At 46.6% G+C, this 20,651-nt stretch overlaps 1 protein-coding gene across 2 annotated transcripts in view; it reads left to right on the forward strand.

The window, feature by feature from the left end:
* The first annotated feature begins 475 nt into the window (after positions 1–475).
* OSMR (oncostatin M receptor) overlaps positions 476–20,651 on the forward strand; it is a 78,531-nt gene continuing 58,355 nt past the window's right edge. For both annotated transcript variants that reach the window (XM_075540958.1, XM_075540959.1), the window contains exons 1-2: positions 476–789; positions 18,541–18,625. In XM_075540958.1, coding sequence (XP_075397073.1) covers positions 18,553–18,625 — 73 coding nt within the window. In that variant the 5' untranslated portion in view covers positions 476–789; positions 18,541–18,552. The remainder of the gene's footprint in view (positions 790–18,540; positions 18,626–20,651) is intronic.

A 20,651-nucleotide genomic window follows, 5' to 3' on the forward strand; every position in this document is an offset into this window, starting at 1 on the left:
AGGGCCATGGAGTCGGGGCCAACTCAGGGAGACCCGACAGGACTGGGTAGAACTGCGCCTGTGGGCCTGGAGACTGTCACTCCTTTACGGGAGTCTCATCTTCTTTGGCGGCGCAGCGGGTGGCTTCTACCAGCTGAACCTGGCGCGCACCGAGGACACTTTCGGTGCCGGCAGAGTCGTTCCAGAGACCCGGATGGAGTGAGACGTGGGGACCCTGGAAATCCATCCCAACAGTCTTATCGTCCCCAACGCACGGACCCGACAGAAGAGCCACAGGGTCGCACGGAGGAGGGCTCGTCTTTGGCGGCCTGCCAGGGGACCCAGGGTCGGTCGCGGTTGGCACCATCAGTGGGTAGCGCCCATCTCTCGGCCTCCCTCTTGGGTCGGGGGCCGCACGACGCGGGATCTGCGGCGCCGTCCAGTTCCACTGGTTCCTTCACAGGCCTCTCCCACTTCCTGCCGCTCCCGCTCCCGCTCGCCGGGTCCCGGAGGGACGATGGGGGTGGGGATGGGGGTCCCGGAGGCCGCGCCTCCCGCCAGGGCCCCCCAGCCTCCCCGCGGGACCCAGGAGCAGAGAATTCCGGCGGGACCCAGAAGTGCCAAGAGTGCAAAGCGAGACGGGAAATTGCCCAAGTCCGCGCCCCGCTGCCCTCCCCGCGCCTTCCCGTAACGCCGCCCCCGGCCGGCTGATTCACTCCCCCGGCGCGGGGCCGCCTCGCTCGGCCACTCGGGCGCCGTCCGCGTCCCCCGCCGTCCAGGACCGGGCCGCCCGGCGCGCGACCCCGCCGCGTGAGTACTGGGCGCCCCGCGCGCGGACCCGGGCCCCTGGGCCGCCGGCCTCCCGTCCGCCGGCGGGGTGCGCTCTCCCCGGCATCTGAGCGCGGGCTTTCGCCCCTGGGCCGCCGGGCGGGGGAAGGGGGGAAACCAAGCGGGGAACGCGTTGGGGAGCGCTCCCGGCAAGGACCCACGGCGCCATCACCGCCCCTTATTTAGGCCACCGCCCCTTGCCCACCTTGACGCGGCTCTTAGGTGACTTTAGCTGACTGCCTGCCAGACACCTGAAAGGACCTACCGCTTCCCCGCCTGCCTCCCAGGAAACCTGTCTCTTCCTCACTTCCTTCTCCTGAGAAGTCAAGTGGAAGGCGCTGCCGTGCGGGGTTGGGAGAAGGAAGAATCTCGCAAGATTCTTCCTCAGTGCAGCCCCGAACCCTTGTCCAGCGGGCTAACAGGCGGGAGTGGGAGAGTGGGAAGGTTGAGCCTGCTTTACATTTGTCACAGAGCCCAGAGAAGGAGACATGGAGCCGCTCCGTGACTTGTTCAAACCAGATGCTGCGCTTGTTCCGTGCCCCCAGAGCAGAGAGTTTTGACTCCCGGCCACCCCGACGCAGGGTGGTAGTAGCTTTCAGGGGCGGTAGAGTGGTTCCTGCTCATAGCGACTCCGCAGAAGCAAACACTGCCCTGGCTTGTGACATCCTCCTGGGGATTCTGTTTGAGCCGATTGTTGCAGCCACTACGTCGAACCATCGAGTTGAAGGCCCTTTCCCTGATCCTCTACTTTGCCAAGCTCGGTCTCCTTCTCCAGGGTCTCTCCTGCTATCACGCCCACAGTACCTGAGACAACGTCTGGCCACTGCGCTTCTAAGAAGCCTTCCAGGTGCACTTCTTGCAAGACAGGTTTCTATAGGGTATTGGTAGGTGCAGTTTAGTTAGCTGCAACGGGTGCCAGCCATCCTATGCACAGCTGTCCCGCTCCATCCTCATGTTGTCATGTCGGAGTCCACTGTTGCAGCCCCTGTCCATCCCTCTAGTTGAGGGTCTTCTGCTTTCTTGCTGAGCCCCAGCTTTACCATGCATCCTGTCCTGGTGACACGTCAAAGCACATAAGAGGAAATCCGTTCTAAGGAGTGTCCTGGCTCTGCTTCTTCCAAGACCCATTTGTTTATTCTTCTGGAAGGCAATGTTCTTGACCAATAACCATAATTCAAATGCATCTGTCCTTTGGTCTTCCTGTTTCATTGGAAGTCCCTTGGGGCAGCCCTACTCTGTCCAGGGTCATTGTGAGTCAGAACCCACTGCAGGGGATTCAGCACCGGCAATCTTTATGAATGCCGTCCACCAGGTCTTTTCTCCCACTGATCGAGGCTGAGTGGGCTTGAACCCACAGATTAGTACTCAGTGCCTAGCTTTAACTTCAATCCCTGGTATCTTCAATCCCTGCAAACACACGGTGGGCCAACAGGACAGAGTAGACTGCCTCATAGGGTTTCCAAGGTGTACACAGTTACTGAACTTCGTCTTTCTCCCCTGGAGCAAACCCTATCTGGCATTTAGAACCCAGGAGCGCCACCACCACCACCACCACCACCACCACCACCACCACCACCACCACCACCACCACCACCAAGGATAGCACAGGGCAGCTGAAACTGGCACCGAGGCCAGGGTTTTCTCAGTACATCATGATTTCTTTCTTGATGGACCTTGATCTGCCATCCATCTGTCAGTCTGGCTGTCCACATGTCCATCCGCCTATCCATCCATCCATCCATACACAGGAGTCCTGCTGTGTGGTGAATGCACAATGCTGATGCTGACGGGAAGCCACTCAGTAAACGATCGGCCTCGGAAAACTTCACAGACAAGCTTATTCCCCAACTCAAGAGAAACTGTGGGGTTGATGGAGGCAAGGGAGAAGATGGAATGCATTCTGGTGGATTGTACTTGATTTAAAAGAAATTCTTGTTGAGGAGAAAGCAGTTTGGGGTCGAAAGCTAACTTTGGGGCTTGGGTCAAATTACTTATTACCTCTTAGTCTCAGTGTTCTTGTGTGTGAAGTAATAATAGCTTATTCTCCATGTCAGCTCATTTACACTTTATCAATAAGGTAGATACTAATGCCGATGTCTTAATTTTATCAATGAGGAAACAGAGGCAGGCTCAGAAAGGTTAAGTTATAGCCGACCAGAGTGATTCATATTCAAAAGGCGTGATCAGAGGGCAGAGGGTGTCACAGAATCAAAGCTCTCCTATCGTCCCTCCACTTCTTCCATCAACTTGGAGACTAAAGCCTTGATCCAGAGAAGGTCTCTGATGAAAACGCCCCTCTGAAACATTCTCTGTCCCACCGCCATCCTTTATCTGAGTGACATCTGAAAGGGGCTGGCAATGTGTTTTAGGAATGGGCAAGGCTTGTAAATTTTTGTTTGAACTTTGTTATTGAAATGTTAAAGAGTCCTGGGAACTCAATGGTTAATCATGTTCCCTTGAACTTCAAGGACTGGGGTTCAAACCCGACCAGCACCACGAAAGAAAGGCCTGGCCATATATTCTTGCCAGGATCACACAAAGAAAAAAAAATTTTAAAGATAGAAAGAAAGTTTAAATAACTTGTTTAAGTAACTGGTGGCCCCCCAGATAGCTAGTATCAGAGGCGGGATTTGGTTGTAGTCTCAGTTCATAATCACATGTGTTGGACAGGGTTCTCTAGAGAGACAAATCAGATGGCTAGTAATTATATATAAATATATTTATAAAGATAGATATAATACAAGAAATGAACCGTTAAATTATATACAGATAGATAATACAAGAAATTAACAGTTAAATTATAAAGCAGTGAGATACTAGCAGTCCTTTAGGGCTTGAGAGCCGTCAGATGCCAGTCCCCTTCTGTAGAGAGAGCTGGGCTATATATCTCCAGGCAGCAAATAGCAAGGCAGGTCCCCAACTGCCATCAACTGTCGGTCCCCAGCTCCAGAGACAAACATTCCAATTGTGTGGGCTTAAAGGGACCTCAACTTACAGCGACACAGTCCACAGGCTAGACATCCCACAGGTAGTGTACCCCTTTAAACTGAGGCACAGAACAAGCAAGGCGAGGCTCACCGAGCCATTTATCCCTCTGCCCTTCAATTAATCCTACTTGTGTTTATCGGCCAGGCTGGCACAATCAACTATCGCATCACTATAAACCAAAAAGCAAAAGCAAACAAACACATTGCCATCAAGTCGATGCTGTCACAAAGCCACTCTGCAGGACTGGGTAGAACCGCCCATGTGGTTTTTCCAAGATGGTAGCTCTTTGCAGAAGTAAACCCTTTCTCCTGCAGAGCTGCGGAGGTTCTTTTTTAAAACGACTGACCGTTTGGTTAGCAGCCCAAGTGCAGCCACTGTGCCACCAAGGCTGTCCCTCCACCTGCAGGGCCCTTTATAGGGATGGCCTGCAGGTGGCGTGGCACTGTCGTCCTGCTCGTCTTCATTGTGAGCTGCTCTCAAAGGGACTCAGGTTCTTGGGGTTAAACAGCCCCGAACAATCATGGTGGACAGGACTTCTTCAAACTAGCTGTGCTTCAAAAATGACTTCTGGAGTTTTGGAAAGCACACACCACTGGGCCACCACCTATTCAGAACCTTCAGGAGTGTCCAGTGTTCGGCCTCTGCTTCCGTAGCATTCATACTGCTGCTGCGCCTCCAGGGCCAGCAAGCTCTCCACCTCCCATTCCGTGGCTGCACAGAGCTCCTTCTCAGCCAGAACTTGCCTCTGTGACTTACTCTTGGCCCTGGTGCTGCTTCCTGACCTCAGTTTTGGAGACCGCTGACTGTTGACAGAGAGGGTCCCACTGAGGACATGTCCCCCCAGGTGCTCCATCTTCCTGGCATCTTCTTCAACCCAAGCCAACTGGGGACAGCTGCAGGGTGTCCAGAGCTGTTTCACGGCCCTCCACGGTTTCCGCTCACTCTCCTGGCCGGAGAAAAAGAGCCAGTCAGGGAGACCCACTGGTTTTGAGAGAGGAATTGGTGGAGATGTGGTTTTCCTGTGGGAATGGGGTTGAGTGTTGCTGACTCCAGAGGAGGAAACCTTGGTGACTGCCCTTGGCTCCCTTACAGGAACAGGGAGGTTGGATCCCTGTCCCTGGGGAAGAAAGTCCTTGATTGGCATAAAAGTAAACAAAACACAACAAAACCCAAACAATACTGTGGCCTTTCTAGAGAGCACGCTTCCTTGTAGTTGCAGAAAGGGAGTGCACTGCCCCGGTGGCTTCCTGTCTTCCTAGCAGGCCTGCCTTCCTGGTTTGAGGCTCTGCTGGTCCTTCGGCCTTTATTTACTCCAGGTTGTCTGTATGTGCCAGCGTTTGCTGTTTTAAATAGGACCACAACTGACTCGTGTGCCATCCTCTGTGAAATAAAAGGTAAACTTCAAATTTTAACACAACTCAGCAGCAGAAAGGTGAAAGTTTGGCAAATATGATCTCCAACTGTTTTTCTTTTCCGTTCACTTGCAAAATGTCTTGGGGTGCATATTTTTGAGGCTAGAGATGAGATCTGATGATGCATACTCTGCTGCTTGTTTCTTTTTTCATTTTCCAAGTTTTAGAAATCTTCCGATACCTGCACATCCTTCTTCTTATTTTTTTAACTAATGGTTACATGGTATTTTGAAGTAGGAATATTCTTTAGCTGTTCTTTCGCTGTGGGAGGAAGCTGAGGTCGCCTGCTCCCATAATGATTTACACTGTACATTTTACAGCCTCCGAAACCCAAAGGGGGCAGTTCTGCTCGCTCCTTCCTGCACGGCTGCTCTGAGTTGGAATCGACTCTGCGATCATTGGTGTGCTTGGGCTCAGGGTCTGGTTTTTCTCTTGCTGGTGTTTAGAATCACTCAGCAGTAATGACAATGCTTCAGAGAAGGTTGCACATCCATTTTTGCTCTCACCTGTGAGTTTTTTTGGAATTGACTTCAAGTCAAAGTAAGCAGAGCCATAGGGCCGGCCCCACTATGAAACGCGACAACCCTCACTAACCTGGGACAACACTAGAGACACAGTGTGGGACTAGCGTCCAATCTGACCTCACAACACCAAGGCAAAACACCAAGGGTGTGCAACAGACCAGCTAGGGGAGCAGAACAAGGAAGTCCCAGGGGGAGTACCAAAAATAGACTTTGGGGCCAGGGCATGGCACTCCATTAGACTCGACCAGAGAACACTCCTAAAGGTAAACAAACAGACCTTGAATTATTTACAGCCTTTTATTTTTTTGTCATTGTTTCTTTGTTGTTTTGGTTTGCTCTGTCTTCTTCTTGTGCATATTATTATCTCTGCAGGTCTATCTATATAAGATAGACTAGATAAATAATCTGGAGGAGAAAACAACTGGACCAACAGTTCCTGGGAGACATGGGAGAGGGGGAGGTGGAGAAAAGGAAAGGGTGTTAACTAACCCAGAGACAAGGGAACAACAAGTGATCCAAAATCAATGGCGAGAAGGGTGGAAGAGGCCTAGTAGGGCTAGATCAAGGACAATGTAATCGAGTGAAATTACTGAAACCCAGTAATGAAGGCTGAACATGATAGTGGAGCATGATAGTGGAACAAGAGGAAAGTAAAAGGAAATAGAGGAAAGAACTAGGAGGCAAAGGGCATTTATAGAGGTCTACATAAAGGCATGTACATATGCAAATTTATTTGTATTTGATGGGGAAATAGATCTAGGTGCATATATTTATAGCAGATGGACATTGGGCTTCCACTAAAGTACTCCCTCAATGCAAGAATACTTTGTTCTGTTAAACTGGCATTCCATGATGCTCACCTTCCTGATAAGATTGCTGAAGACAAAAAGGCGCATAAGCAAATGTGGTGAAGAAAGATAATGGTGCCCGGCTATCAAAAGATATAGTGTCTAGGTTCTTCAAGGCTTGAAGGTAAACAAGTAGCCATCTAGCTCAGAAGCCACAAAGCCCACATGGAAGAAGCACACCCACCTGTGTGATCACGGAGCTGTCAAAGGGATCAGGTATCAAAGACCAAAAAATCTTATCATTGTAAATGAGAGGGAGTGCAGATTGGGGACCTAAAGCCCATCTGTAGGCAATTGGACATCCCCTTACAGAAGGGTCATGGGGAGGAGATGAGCCAGTCAGGATGCAGTGTAGCAACGATGATACATGAGACTTTCCTCTAGTTTTTAATGCTTCCTCCCCACCCCCCACTATCATGATCCCAATTCTACCTTACAAATTCGGCTAGACCAGAGGATGTACAGATAAGAACTGGTACAGATAGGAACTGGAAACACAGGGAATCCAGGACAGATGATCCCTTCTGGACCAATGGTGAGAGTGGTGATACCGGGAGGATGGAGAGAGGGAGGGGTAGAGAGGGAGAACTGATTACAAGGATCTACTTATAACTCCCTCCCTGGACAACAGAAAAGTGGGTGAAGGGAGATGTCAGACAGTGTACGATATGACAAAATAATAATTTATAAATTATCAAGTGTTCATGAGGGAGGGGAAGCAAGGAGGGAGGGGAAAATGAAGAGCTAATGCCAGGGGCTTACATGAAGAACAAATGTTTTGAGAATGATGAGAGCAACGAATGTACAAATGTGCTTTACACAATTGATGTATGTATGGATTGTGATAAGAGTTGTATGCGCCCCCAATAAAATGATTTTTTTTTATGAAGAAAATGTTCTAAGGAAAAAAAGAAGTAGTAAGCATAGGTCAAAGATTTCATCTTGATAAATACATTGCTCTCAATTGCCCCTTTCTGGCCTCTCCCCAAGGCCTTTTCCTGTCTCCTTGAAATCTACTTATCTTCAACTACAATCCAGACTTTTCCCTGCTAGTATCTCTCCTCCAAAGCTCTTTTAAGATAAACCTTTGCATTCTTGCCCTTACTTTCTTTTCAACTATCACTGCCATCTCCAAAGTGTATCCAATTGGGAATCCTGATTGTGGCCTAGTGAGTTAGGCGCTGAGCTAGTCAGGCACTGAGCTGCTGGGCGTAAGGTCAGTAGATCAAATCCACCAGTTCTTCTACTAGGGACAGATGAGAGTCTGCTCCAGCAAAGGTTTACAGCCTCATATATAGGGACTCTATATCGGGTCACTATGAGTTGAAATAATAAAATCAGTCTATCAGAATCTATTTCCCTTCATCTGGCCTAATGGCAACTGCTAACTTCATTTTTTAAATTTAAAATCTTGTTATGAGTGAGATACAGTATTACATTTTAATGTATACATATTTGGCTACTGTGGAGATTACCATTTCTATGTTTGTGAATAATTTCATGTGTGAGTTACTTGTTTATATCCTTTGCCTATTTTTTCCTATTGTGTTTGTTTTATTTGTATTTATTGCAGAAATTTTCACAGATTGGTTACAGATAATAGAAACATTCCTTATCATTTCAGACTTTGGGTTTTGCATCTTTGACAGTACAGAAATGTGAATTTTGTGTATTCAATATTGCAAATCTTTTCACTCATTGAGGTGTTTTCAATTGAGCATTCTTTTGAAAAGAACTTATTTCTCTCAGTGACTTCATTCATTTGGATTTTCGCTTTGTGTACTCTCAGATACTTTTGGTTTAATGATAGGTAAGAGTATAACTTCATGCTTTTTCCTAATGCTGTATCTAGTTGGCTCCACACCATTGATTTCACGGTTCAGCTTTTTTTTTTTTTCCCCAATGGATCGGGCATTTTGTTTTGGCCATGACATAAGTTCCTATGTTGACAAGGTTTTAAGAATCTATCCTGTTTAGCTGATCTTTTTATTAGTCTCCTCTTCTGCCCACCACAAGCTGGGTTAAAGATGATAGTTTTACAATATGTTTTTATATTTTACAGAACATATTTGTCCTTTTTACCAAAACTTGTTTTAGAGATAGTTCTTGAACATTTTCTCTTTCATGTTAACGTTATAAACAGCTTAGCAAGTGTAATACAATCCTGCTGGAATTATTCTTAAGATTTCCCTGTGTTTGTAATGGTAATTATTTTATGCCTTAAGGATCCATGGCTGTAGATGCTCCAGGACTTGAGGATGCAATGTACTGTGTGGCATTCTGGTTTTTGGAACCTTGATGGACCTGATTTTAAGCTCTGGCTTGATATCTTCTCATTATGACGACTTAGATCAGTTCCTCTTCTGAGCTCTAGTTTCCTCATCGTTATGTAGCGATAATAATAGACTCCCTTTCATTGGCCTTTTGTAAGAATTAAATTGCTAAAGATACAGTCACCAGAGCTCCTGGCTGAGGGTTAGTATTCTGCACGTGTTACCTGGGATTATGTTTACGTTTATCTCTTTAAAAAATCATTTTATTGGGGGCCCATACAGCTCTCATCACAATCCATACATACACCAATTGTGTAAAGCACATTTGTACATCCATTGTCTTCATCATTCTCAAAACACCTGCTCTCCACATAAGCCCTTGGCATCAGCTCCTCATTTCCCCCCTCCCTCCCCGCTCCCCGCTCCTTCAGGAACCCTTGATAATTTATAAATTATTATTTTGTCATATATCTTACACTGTCTGACGTTTCCCTTTACCCACTTTTCTGGTGTGTGCCCCCCAGGGAGGAGGTTATAAGTAGATCCCTGTAATCAGTTCCCCCTTTCCATCCTACCCTCTCTCTACCCTCCCGGTATCACCACTCTCACCACTGGTCCTGAAGGGATCATCTGTCCTGGATTCCCTGTGTTTCCAGTTCCTATCTGTACCAGTTCTTATCTGTGCATCCTCTGGTCTAGCCGGATTTGTAAGGTAGAATTGGGATCATGATAGTTGGGGGTGGGGGGGGGAGGAAGCATTTAGGAACTAGAGGAAAGTTGTATGTTTCATTGTTGCTACATTGCACGCTGACTGGCTTGTCTCCTCCCTGGGAGCCTTCTGTAAGGGGATGTCCAGTTGCCTACAGATGGGCTTTGGGTTCCCACTCTGCACTCCCCCTCATTTACAATGATAAGATTTTTTGTTCTTTGATGCCTGGTACCTGATAACTTCTACACCTCATGATCACACAGGTGGGTGTGCTTCTTCAATGAGGGCTTTGTTGCTTCTGAGCTAGATAGCCACTTGTTTACCTTCAAGCCTTTAAGACCCCAGACTCTATATATTTTGATAGCCAGGCACCATCAGCTTTCTTCACCACATTTGCTTATGCACCCACTTTATCTTTAGCAATTGCTTCGTGAAGGTGAGCTTCATGGAATGCCAGTTTAATAGAACAAAGTATTCTTGTATTGAGAGAGTACTTGAGTGGAGACCCAATGTCCATCTGCTACCTTAATACTAAACCTATAAATGTATGCACATAAATCTATTTCCCCAACCTCATATATAAATATATTTACATATGTACATACCTTTATTTGGACCTCTATAAATGCCCTTTGCCTCCTAGTTCTTTCCTCTATTTCCTTTTACTTTCCTCTTATCCCACTATCATGTTTAGCCTTCATTTGGTTTCAGTAATTCCTCTCGGTTAGATTACCACTGATCACGCCCTCTTTCTCTGGGTTTGCTGAGCGCCTTACTGATGGTGGTGTTGTGTTAGATGCTGCTGAAGTGCTTTCAACCCTTAGCAACCTGATGCACACCAGAGGGAAGCAGTGCCCAGTCCTGTGCTGTCCTCACCGTCGCTCGCCTGCCTAAGCCCCTTGTTGCAGCCACTGGGTCAATCCACCTCCTTGAGGGCCTGCTTCTTTCCCCTGCCCCTTCCCTTTACCAAGCATCCTGTCTTTGTCCAGGGACTGGTCTCTCCTGACGACATGCACAAAGTACGTAAGATGAAGCATTGCCATCCTTCCTCTAAAGAGCACCCCAGCTGGTCTGCTCCCAAGACAGAACTCTTTGTCCTTATGGCAGCCGCTCCTTGTGGTGGTTATTAGGAGGAGGACCTAGCAAATAGCTTCCTTTGGAATATTGAGTCCTTAAGCACAAAGTCAGCAGTTTGAATTCACCACTGCTCCTTGGGAGAAAGACGAGGCGTTCTACTCCGTAAAGAGTTACAGTCTTGGAAAGCCACCGGGGCAGCTCTCCCTGCCCCATGGGGTTGCTAGGGTTGCACTGGCCCTGATGTGTCTGGGGTTCTTGTCTCTCAAACCAAAGAATGGGCTCACAGACCGCGGAGGCAAAGGGGAAGCAAAGTGTGTTTGGAAAGGAAAGGAACTTTCTGGACACGGCAGGCAGGCGAGGATTGGAGTGAGGTGCCACTGGGCGAGCTCTGTCTAGGGGCTGTTATTGGAGGTGGGCTACTGGGCCTGCCTGTGCCTTCAGGTTATGAACGGATCAGTAGTGGTTCTGGTCACATTCCTTAGGTCCAATCATGAACCTGATCAGGCTCTGTCCATGCCTGGGTCTTGCAGGGGCACGGACGAGGGAGTAAGCAGGCAATGGATCAGCAAAAAGAATCATAGGTTTGCTGGCTCTGGAGTTTAGAATCAGCCTAGGGGTCTGATCAAAATGGGTCACCATGAGGAACAGAACACTCTGTCATGGACTCCAGGCCTCATGGAGTCATGAAAGTTGGATGAGCTGAATGTGCTGCCTCATTTTATCTTCAAACCAGTGGTCCTCAACCTTGCTCATGCTGCGACCCTTACATACAGCTCCTCATGTTGTGGTGACCCCCCAATCATAACATTATTTTCATAACTAATTTTGCTACTGTTCTGAATTGGGCAGCCCTTGTGAAAGGTCATTTGACTCCTAAAGGGGTCATGACCCACAGGTTGAGAATCGCTGCTTTAAACCCTAAACAAAAATACCCCCTTCAAGATTTCAATCCTCTGAAAACCAATCAATAGTTTAACAAGTAGAAAAATAGATACCTTGAGCATTGTACTCTTTTTTTGAAGTAACTAAAAGCATACTTTTTTTCAGGTTAAATGTATTATACTTTGCAGAGTGTGTTTCTTACAAGTAGAGTGTTTGTGGCAACCCTGAGTTCTTAGTTCAATTCCGATTTTTATTCTACAGGTCTGAGATTTTGTGTGTGTTTTTTTTGGTGGTGCTTGTTGATTTTGTGTTTTTAACAAGCAGCCTGATGACATCCATGCTTCTGCTCCTTGGTCCAGAGATCCCTGGTGGAGCAGGGGAGCATGGGGCTGCTAAACCCCCAGCTACGCTGCTGAAGACAGAAGGGCCTGCCTGTGCCCATAAAAATACACAGTCTCAGAAACCCAAAGCCATTATCTGCTCTTCTCGCGGGTCTCTATGCATCGGAAACAATCTGATGGCAGTGGGTTTGTATAGGTGTGGGTCCTTGGAATTGTAATCTTCTTTTCTGGAGCCCTGGTGGTGTGGTGGCTGCGTGTTGGGCTGTCATCTGCAGGGTTGGGCCAGCAGCTCTTGGGGAGAAGGACTGGGCTCTCCACTCCTGTAAATAGTGACAGCCTCAGATGCCCACCGGGGTCTCCATAACTCAGCATTGACAGGGTGGCACTTAGTGCGTGAGTTCTCTGGTAGTTAAAAGGATGCTGCTTATGACAGTATACTTATTTGCATAAGTATAATATACAGGAATGATAAAGTATCGTATGTTTTTACTAGTACATGTTGTGGCAGTTTGATGATTTTTATATCAACTTGACAATGTATAAACGTGTTGGATTGGAATCCAAGCTGTCAATCAGGTCACGACCTGATGGTGCCTCTTTAAGGGCGTGGCTTTTGTATAACTAGGGTTGGGGTGTAAAAGTGGGGGCTGGGAGCTTCCCTCTGAGTAATGTCCACAACTGTATCCAGTGCGCTGAGTGTTTTTGCCCCGTTTGTTTTTTTTTTACTTCAAAATAAGGTATGTGCAGTGTGCATAGGAATTTGGTTGTAGTTTTTCTTTAAAAAAACTATAGTCCAGCCCTCCTACGGGTCTGAGGGACAGTGAACTGGCTCCTGTTTAAAAAGTTTGAGGGCCCCTGAAGTGCTTCTGATTTCTTGCTAAAGGGGCCGCTTGTTCATGGAGGCCGTTAGACAAAGTTGTCTGGACACGAGTGAGCACATGCCGAAGTGCATGGTGGTGCCGACTTTGAAAACGTTGCCGGTGCTTTGTCTTCAGACCTTGGTGAGCTTTGTGAATGGGCCGCCATGGGACACGCGCAGAAAGACACGCACATGCACTCTGTTGGTTCTCATCGTTGAATTATTAGTGATTCTGCCCAGTTTGCTTTTGTTTCTTTCTTTTTGTATTTTTCACTTTTTATGGCTACATATTATGTTATTTGCCAGTTTTTCCACAGGATTATTGCCTTTGTCTTATTGGCTGCCAACTGCTCTCTCTCTCTCTCTCTCTCTCTCTCTATATATATATATATATATATATATATATATATATATATACACACACTATGCCAACTTCATAGTAAATTTTTTAACATATATTGAAACTATTGTTCCTAGTTTGTTTAGTTTGGACCCATTTTGTCACTAATATTATTAATTGTTCATGAAACTAGTATAGCAATCTCTGTCTTTATTATTTTTTTTTTTTTGCTTTTGGGTTTCATGTCGTGCAGAAGCAGATTATAAAAATATTTACCCGTATTTAATTCTAGTGCTTCTAAGGACCTTATTTCTTGCATCTCTATCTCCTCCTGGGATTTATTTATCTGAAGTGAGTGGGGCAATAACAAGAATGGTAAAGTGAGTATTCATTGAATTTCCTATGTGTTATCAAAATCCTTTTTAATTTCATGCTGTTTCTATAAGGGAAGTTCTTTCATTTCCTTTTTACAGAAAAGAAAATTGAGGCTGAGAGAGGATAAGGAACTTGTCCATCTAGTGAATAAATTGCAGAGCAGGAAGAAAAAAATTACAGAGCAGGAATTTGTCTCTGAGCAGGTTTATGTCAGAGGCAATATACATACTATTTTTAGAGCTTTCTTTTCACACAAATGTCTAGGCTGTTATTGTTACTATATCATTTTATAAAATAATTACCTTCTCCCAACTGCTTTCAAATACCACCCTGGCCTCCTGGTGCCCCTATAGGACTGAGTAACCCTCCCCGATGGTTCCCAAGGCTGTAATCTTTATAGTAGATGAAACCGACCACGTCTTCCTCTCATTGACTTCAACGTAGTTGTTACATATTTTTTTGGATTTAGAATATTCCTTATTTCGCATTTTTCATTCCTAATTTTGACTAAACTTATGTCTCGGCTTGAGTTATAGCTAATGTCACAAATTCCAGGAATATTTAGCTATAATGATGGGTCTCGAAAAACTCATGGGAAAATTCCATTATCTTTTAATTCCATTTACAAAAACAAAAACAACTTCTTAAAGCCCCCTCCTATATTACATACAGTAGAACAAAACAGTCAGACAGCTGTACGTAAGGTAGTCCCCTGAATCAGGATCCACTTAGCAAAATGGGCAGAAACAGAGCCAAACAGTGGGTATGCTGAAAGGGAAGGGAAGAGGGGCGCATCTGTTCATGGGGGCTACCTCCCAAGGAGCCCTTCCGGCACAGAGAGCTACACAAGGAACGGCTCATTAGCCGCTCTGCAGGAGAAAGATGAGACTTTCCACTCCCGGGAGGACTTACAGTCTCAGAAACCCACAGGAGCGGTTCGACCCTGTTCTACAGGATTGTCGTGAGTTGGTAATGACTCCATCGCTGTGCATTTTGAGATAGTCATGAGTCAGAATCCACCCTTGGGCAGTGAATTTGGGGTTGGGGTTTTTGGTTTGGACCTCCTAGTGGACCTCTGGTTGGCCATCCTGTGCAAACCCTGGTGGTATAGTGGTTATATGTTGGGCTATGATTTGCATGGTCAGCAGTTCGAAACTACCGGCAGCTCCGCAGGAGAAAGATCGGGCTCTCTACTCCCGTGAACAGTGAGTCTCAGAAACCCACAGAGGCCACTGTGAGTCAGCATTGACTTTGTCTTGTTTTGTAGCCTTCCTTGATGAGGAAGGGATGACGAAGATGGAGTGAAACACTTGCTCACGGTCAGTCTTCTGCTTTCACACTGGAGACCCTGTCACAATGGACTCTCTAATACGTGGAAGTTTTCTAAACAAACAGAAAGACAGCTGAGCCCAAGAAACACAGGGAAGCCTTTCTGACACATCATGCAGCCCTCTGTACTGTCTGCCCAGAACTCTTCCATAAGGTGTGCACACCCAAGCACGTGTCCTCGAAACCCGACCTCCTCCTTGACGTCATCATGTCACCCAGCCAGTTTTACAGAGTTCGGCAAAACACCCACGTTCTTGGCAGTCCAACGAGTATCACTGTGCTTGTCTCATGGGGCAGGCGGGGACTTCCCAGGAATAAATACTTCAGGAATGACAGATTAAGATGTGTTGGCAAAGAAGTACAAATCGTACTTAGAAAAGCTGGGGGTTATTCCTGTAAAACTGGCCTGGGTGGGGGTGGGGGAGCCTGAGCCCTAACTTCCCAAGGGGAAGGAGGGGAAGCATCATCATCAGGAGCCCAGAGCACTGGAGGTCAGCCCCACCTCCAGCCTCCAAACTCTGCCCCAGTGCTCACTCTAACCCTCCCTCGGGACCCCCTCTCCTCTGCTAGGTGTGATAAGTCACTGGCATTGCCAGACAGAATTCACAGACAGTCCGCACAGTGGTGGGGCTTACTAGGGAAGGAACCAGTTACAATTCAGCATCAATCATGCATAGGACAGTTCCTGTCAGCCTTGCCCAGAGACTCGCCTTTCTCTAGTCTTGACCCTTCAACTACCCCCTGCTCAAGGAAGTGTGACAAAGCTCTTTGAGGTCCTCTGTGTACTCAGTGGCACTTTCCCTCTGTCAGCAAGGCCCTGCCCTGAGGCGGTCAGCTGTCTTGCTCTGGGGTCCAAGAAGCCCACTGGCCTGCCTCCTGTTGGTCTCGTGGTTCTGCTACCTCAGTGGCCACCACTGTTTCTCACTCTCCCCGGTCTCCAACTCCTGGATCCAAAAGGGTTCATATGGGGATCTCAGGACCATAGGACATGCTCTACTTCTGGTTCTTTTTTTTTCCATGATGGTAGTAAGATCCCCCTTTTCTGCCCCTGGGATGGCTCATTTTAAACCTAGCAGGATGGCCAAACTGACCAATCCTCATATTCGCCCTCCAAACACTTTCTCTGAATTATCCGACCCCATAAGGGCATCATGCCTCTTATTTACACCATGGACAACCTGTGAGAGAAGCAACAGTGAGTTTGGCTTTTTTGGTTTAAGGCAAGGAAGACCCAAAATTATTTTCAACAATGAAAAACCGACCATCTCCTTAGGTAGAATATGCTAATTTTCTCTACACTCAAATTTAAGGAAGAGATAGAGAAATGTGGAGACCTCTCCCCGCTCCCTCAACCCTAAGTAAATTCATTTAAATGTAGCTTTTTTTGAGAACATGGTATTTGTTTGCTGTCCAACCTGATTCTGTGGGGTTTTTCCTCTTTTTTTATTGTTAGTTGGGATTTAATACATACATCATATCATTCCAAATTTCAATCACATCTAGTAGAATGAACAATTTTACCATGATGAGTTTACCAACATTCTTTTTCTTTTAAAAATTTATTTAAATAATTTTATTGGGGCTCATACAACTCTTATCACAATCCATACATACATCAATTGTGTAAAGCACACTATACATTTGTTGCCCTCATCATTCTCAAAACATTCACTTTCTGCTTGGACTCCTGGAATCAGCTGCTCATTTTTCTTTTTTTCCCCCCTCCCTTCCCGTTCCCCCCTCCCTCAAGAACCCTTAATAATTTATAAATTATTATTTTATCTTATCTTACACTGCCCGGCGTCTCCCTTCACCCACTTTCCTGTTTCCCATAGGATCATGATAGTTGGGGGAGGAAGCGTTTAAGAACTAGAGGAAGGTTGTAAGTTTCATTATTGCTACACTGAACCCTGAGTGACTCATCTCCTCCCCACTACCTCTCTGCAAAGGATGTCCAGTTGTCTACAGATGGGCATTGGGTCCCCATCATGCACTCCCCTCATTCACGATATGGATTTTTCCCCCTGCCTTTGGTGCTTGAAACCTGGTCCCTGGGCCCTTCATGAGCACACATGTTGGTGTGCTGCTTCCATGTGAGTTTTGTTGCTTCTGGGCTAGATGGCCGCTTGTTTACTTCCAACATTCTTTTTCTATGTGGACTCCTTGACTCTTTAACTTGTGATCCTTGCTTCACCTTTCCTTACCAACCTCTGCTCAGTTTGACTGAAGTGGTGTGTCAGTTATCTATTGCCATGATACCTAAGCAGCATACAGCCGTCCGAGTATGTTGGTTTTGCCTTTGGGGGGATCTGCTCTTGACGGAGGCCCAGCTGACTGCAGCCTGGCCTTGGCTGGAGCCACTGAGGTAATCGAGCTCTGCCTCCTGTGTGTCGCTTTAGTAGAGGAGGCCACAAATGCTCTTTCTCTCCATGGCCAAGGTGAAGCACAAAAGAGCCAGCACACACACACAGGGTCTCTCTTGAGTCCTACATTCTAAAAGGCCACCCCATCATGTCTGCCCCTTTATGGGCTACAGAGGGAAATACGCTGTCTCTTTGGGGAAGGAAAGATCCCTGGTGGCACAGTGGTTAAGTGTTTGGCTGCTAACTGCAAGGTTCGATGTTCAAATCCAGTGACCTCCCTATTGGAGAAAGATGCTTCCATAAAAAGTACAGCTGTGGAACCCTCCAGGGCAGTTCTTCTGTCTCCTCTTGAGTCACTATGAGACAGCATCTATTCGGTGACAACAGGTCTATTATGGGATGGGCTCCAAAGTCACATGACAAAGGGGAAGAAATAGAGGACCTTTAATACAAGAATCTAGAATTCCCTGGGGGGTGCTAATGGTTGCCAGTTCAGTCATGCCCAAAGGGACTGCAGAAGAAAGGCCTGGCTAATTCGTTTCTGAAAGCTCACAGCCAGTGGGAACCCAATGGTGTGCCATTGGACTCTATGGCACACAGGGCCGCCATCATTTGGAAAGGACTGTGCAGCATCTGGTTTGTGGGATACATAAAGATTTCTCCCAAGTTGTCTCCCCCAAATATATGCCAAACCCAAGATGCTGCTTGCTACACACGGTAAATGACTGTACATTAGGTCAACAAAAGTAGGTCAGAGGTTATTCTCCTTAAAAGTATCGACAGCAACCAGACTGTATAATCTGACTCACCCTAAGTAGGACCCACTCCAATACTGTTCCTTTGAAGGAGAGCCCGAAGGCAAGCCCGGGACCACTCAAGGATGACTAAGGTTAGGCTACTCTATTGAGTCTAGCATCCACCCATCTTGCCACATAACGCACTCCATTCCCTCCCTTTACGATTGCATGTACCTCTAGGTCATCCCCCTCCTGTGGGTTGTATTGCCTAAGTTACAACCCCTTCCTATGATGTAGATTGTTATCTCTAATCAGAGGGCTTGCATGCCCCCAAAGATATATAAGCTTTGGTTAGAAATAAAGCCTCACAGTGCTCGCTCTCCTGCCCCCTTGTCTCACCACCTCCATGTGGACCACCAAAAGGAGCTGAGGTTAGCATGCTACTATGAAATGTGTCTGACTGTTTTACTCTCTCTCCCTCCCATCTCTCCCATTTCTCTGTAATATTTCTATATCTTAAGCGTACAATTGCGCCTACCAAACCTGTGATTAGTTGGCGGGGGGGGGGGGACTGGCCAACCCCACACTGGTTCATAATGCAAGTACTGACCATAATTGACTCAAAGAAACATTTTGGAAATACACATTCTTTTTCTCTGTGATTTGCTTTTTCCAGAAACCCAGAGCTATGGCTGCCTCTGCACTCTGTCAGAGTGTCTTTCTCTTGGTGTCGCTGCTGTTGGGGACGTGCCAGCTCAAAGGTAAGCAGGGGAAGGACTTCGTCAAGAGAAATATCCACAGAAAAAGGAAAACAAGAGGAAAATAAATCTTGGAAATATTTTTTCTTTGAAACTTGCGTTAAGAATTTAAGTTATCACACAGGCTGGTGTGCTTCTTCCATGTGGGCTTTGTTGCTTCTGGGCTAGATGACCGCTTGTTTACCTTCAAGCCTTAAAGACCCCAGACACTATATCTCTCGATAGCCGGGCACCATCAGCCTTCCTCACCACACTTACTTATGCACACATTTGTCTTCAGCATTTGTATGGGGAAGGTGAGCACACAATGATGGTTTTTCTTCTTTGGTGTCTGCTACCTCAACACCTTGTGATCACACAGGCTGGTGTGCTTCTTCCCTGTGTGCTTTGTTGCTTCTGAGCTAGATAGCTGCTTGTTTACCTTTAAGCTTTTAAGACCCCAGGTGCTATATCTTTTGATAGCTGGGCACCATCAGCTTTATTCACCACATTTGCTTATGCAACCATTTTATTTTCAGTGATCGTGTTGGGAAGGTGGGTATCATGGAATGTCTGTTTAGTTGATCAAAGTGTTCTTGTATTGAGGGAGTATCAATGTGAATAAGGGGGAGTGTGGGGTGGGGACCCAATGCCAACCTGTAGGCAACTGGACATCCCTTGTAGAGGGGTAGCAGGGAGGAGAAAAGTCACTCAGTGTGCAGTGTAGCATTGATGAAACACACAACTTTCCTCTGGTTCCTAAATGCTTCCATCTCCCTACTATCATGATCCTAATTCTACCATACAAACCTGGCTAGACCGGAGGATGTACAATCATGCAGAGAGGAACTGGAAACATAGGGAAACCAGGACGGATGAACCCCTCAGGACAGTGGTGAGAGTGGTGATACCAGGAGGGTGGAGGGAAGGTGAGATAGAAAGGGGGAACTGATTACAAGGATCTACATATCACCTTCTCCCTGAGGGATGGACAAGAGTAAAGTGATGAAGTGAGACATCGGCAGTGTAAGATATGATAAAATGATAATAATTTATAAATTATCAAGCATTCATGAGGGAGGGAGAGCGGGGATGCAGGGGAAAAAATGAAAAATGAGGAGCTGATTCCAAGAGCCCAAGTGGAAAGCAAATGTTTGAGAATGATGAGGGCAACAAATGTACTAATGTGCTTTACATAATTGATGTATGTATGGATTGTGATAAGAGTTGTGTGAGCCCACAAAATGAGTTTAAAAAGAATTTAAGTTAATAATTAGTTGATTTAAATTCATTTAACCTTAAGGCAAATTCTTTGGACTTGGCATTGACTTACATGAGCTCTAGCACACAAAACAGTGGTTGCTTTAGTCTCCCTCTCCTCTACCTGGATCACTGATTTTAGTACGCCTCACCTTCATCCAGAGGTCCTCCTCCTTAGTGCACATTTGGTAGGTTTAATCACGTGCAACTTCGAGATGATTGCATTTTGTTTGACCATCACCGAAATAAGTTTCTTCTGCAACATGATGGGTAAAAGCATAGCCCTTATCAGACCAATCGGCGTTGGCCCCTGCTGTTGTTAGGCGCCACTGGGGCAGTTCCAGCACTGTGGGCCCCAGAAGGAAACGCTGCCCAGTCCTGTGCCCACCGCACAATTGTGCTTATGTGTGAGCCCATTGTTGCAGCCACCGTGCCAATCCATCTTGGCGAGACTGCCTTCTTTTTGGCCACCCCACGACTTTGCCAAACATGATGTCCTTTTCCAGGGACTGGTCTCTCCTGACGACACGTCCTCAGTTCTTGAGACATGGTCTCCTCATCCTTGCCTTTCAGGGGTATGCTGACTACACTTCTTCTAAGGGAGATGTGTTTTTTTGTTCTTTTGTCAGTCCACGGTGCTTTCAGCGTTCTCCACGAGACCCATCATTCAAAAGCAGAGTCTTCTTTAACCTACCTTATGCATGTTCCACTTTCACACGAGTATGAACAGATTGAAAATACCTTGACTGAGTCAGACACACCTGAGTCCTCACAGTGTCACCCTGACTTT

The sequence above is a fragment of the Tenrec ecaudatus genome, chromosome 2 (genome assembly GCF_050624435.1).
Source record: "Tenrec ecaudatus isolate mTenEca1 chromosome 2, mTenEca1.hap1, whole genome shotgun sequence".
NCBI lineage: Eukaryota > Metazoa > Chordata > Mammalia > Afrosoricida > Tenrecidae > Tenrec > Tenrec ecaudatus.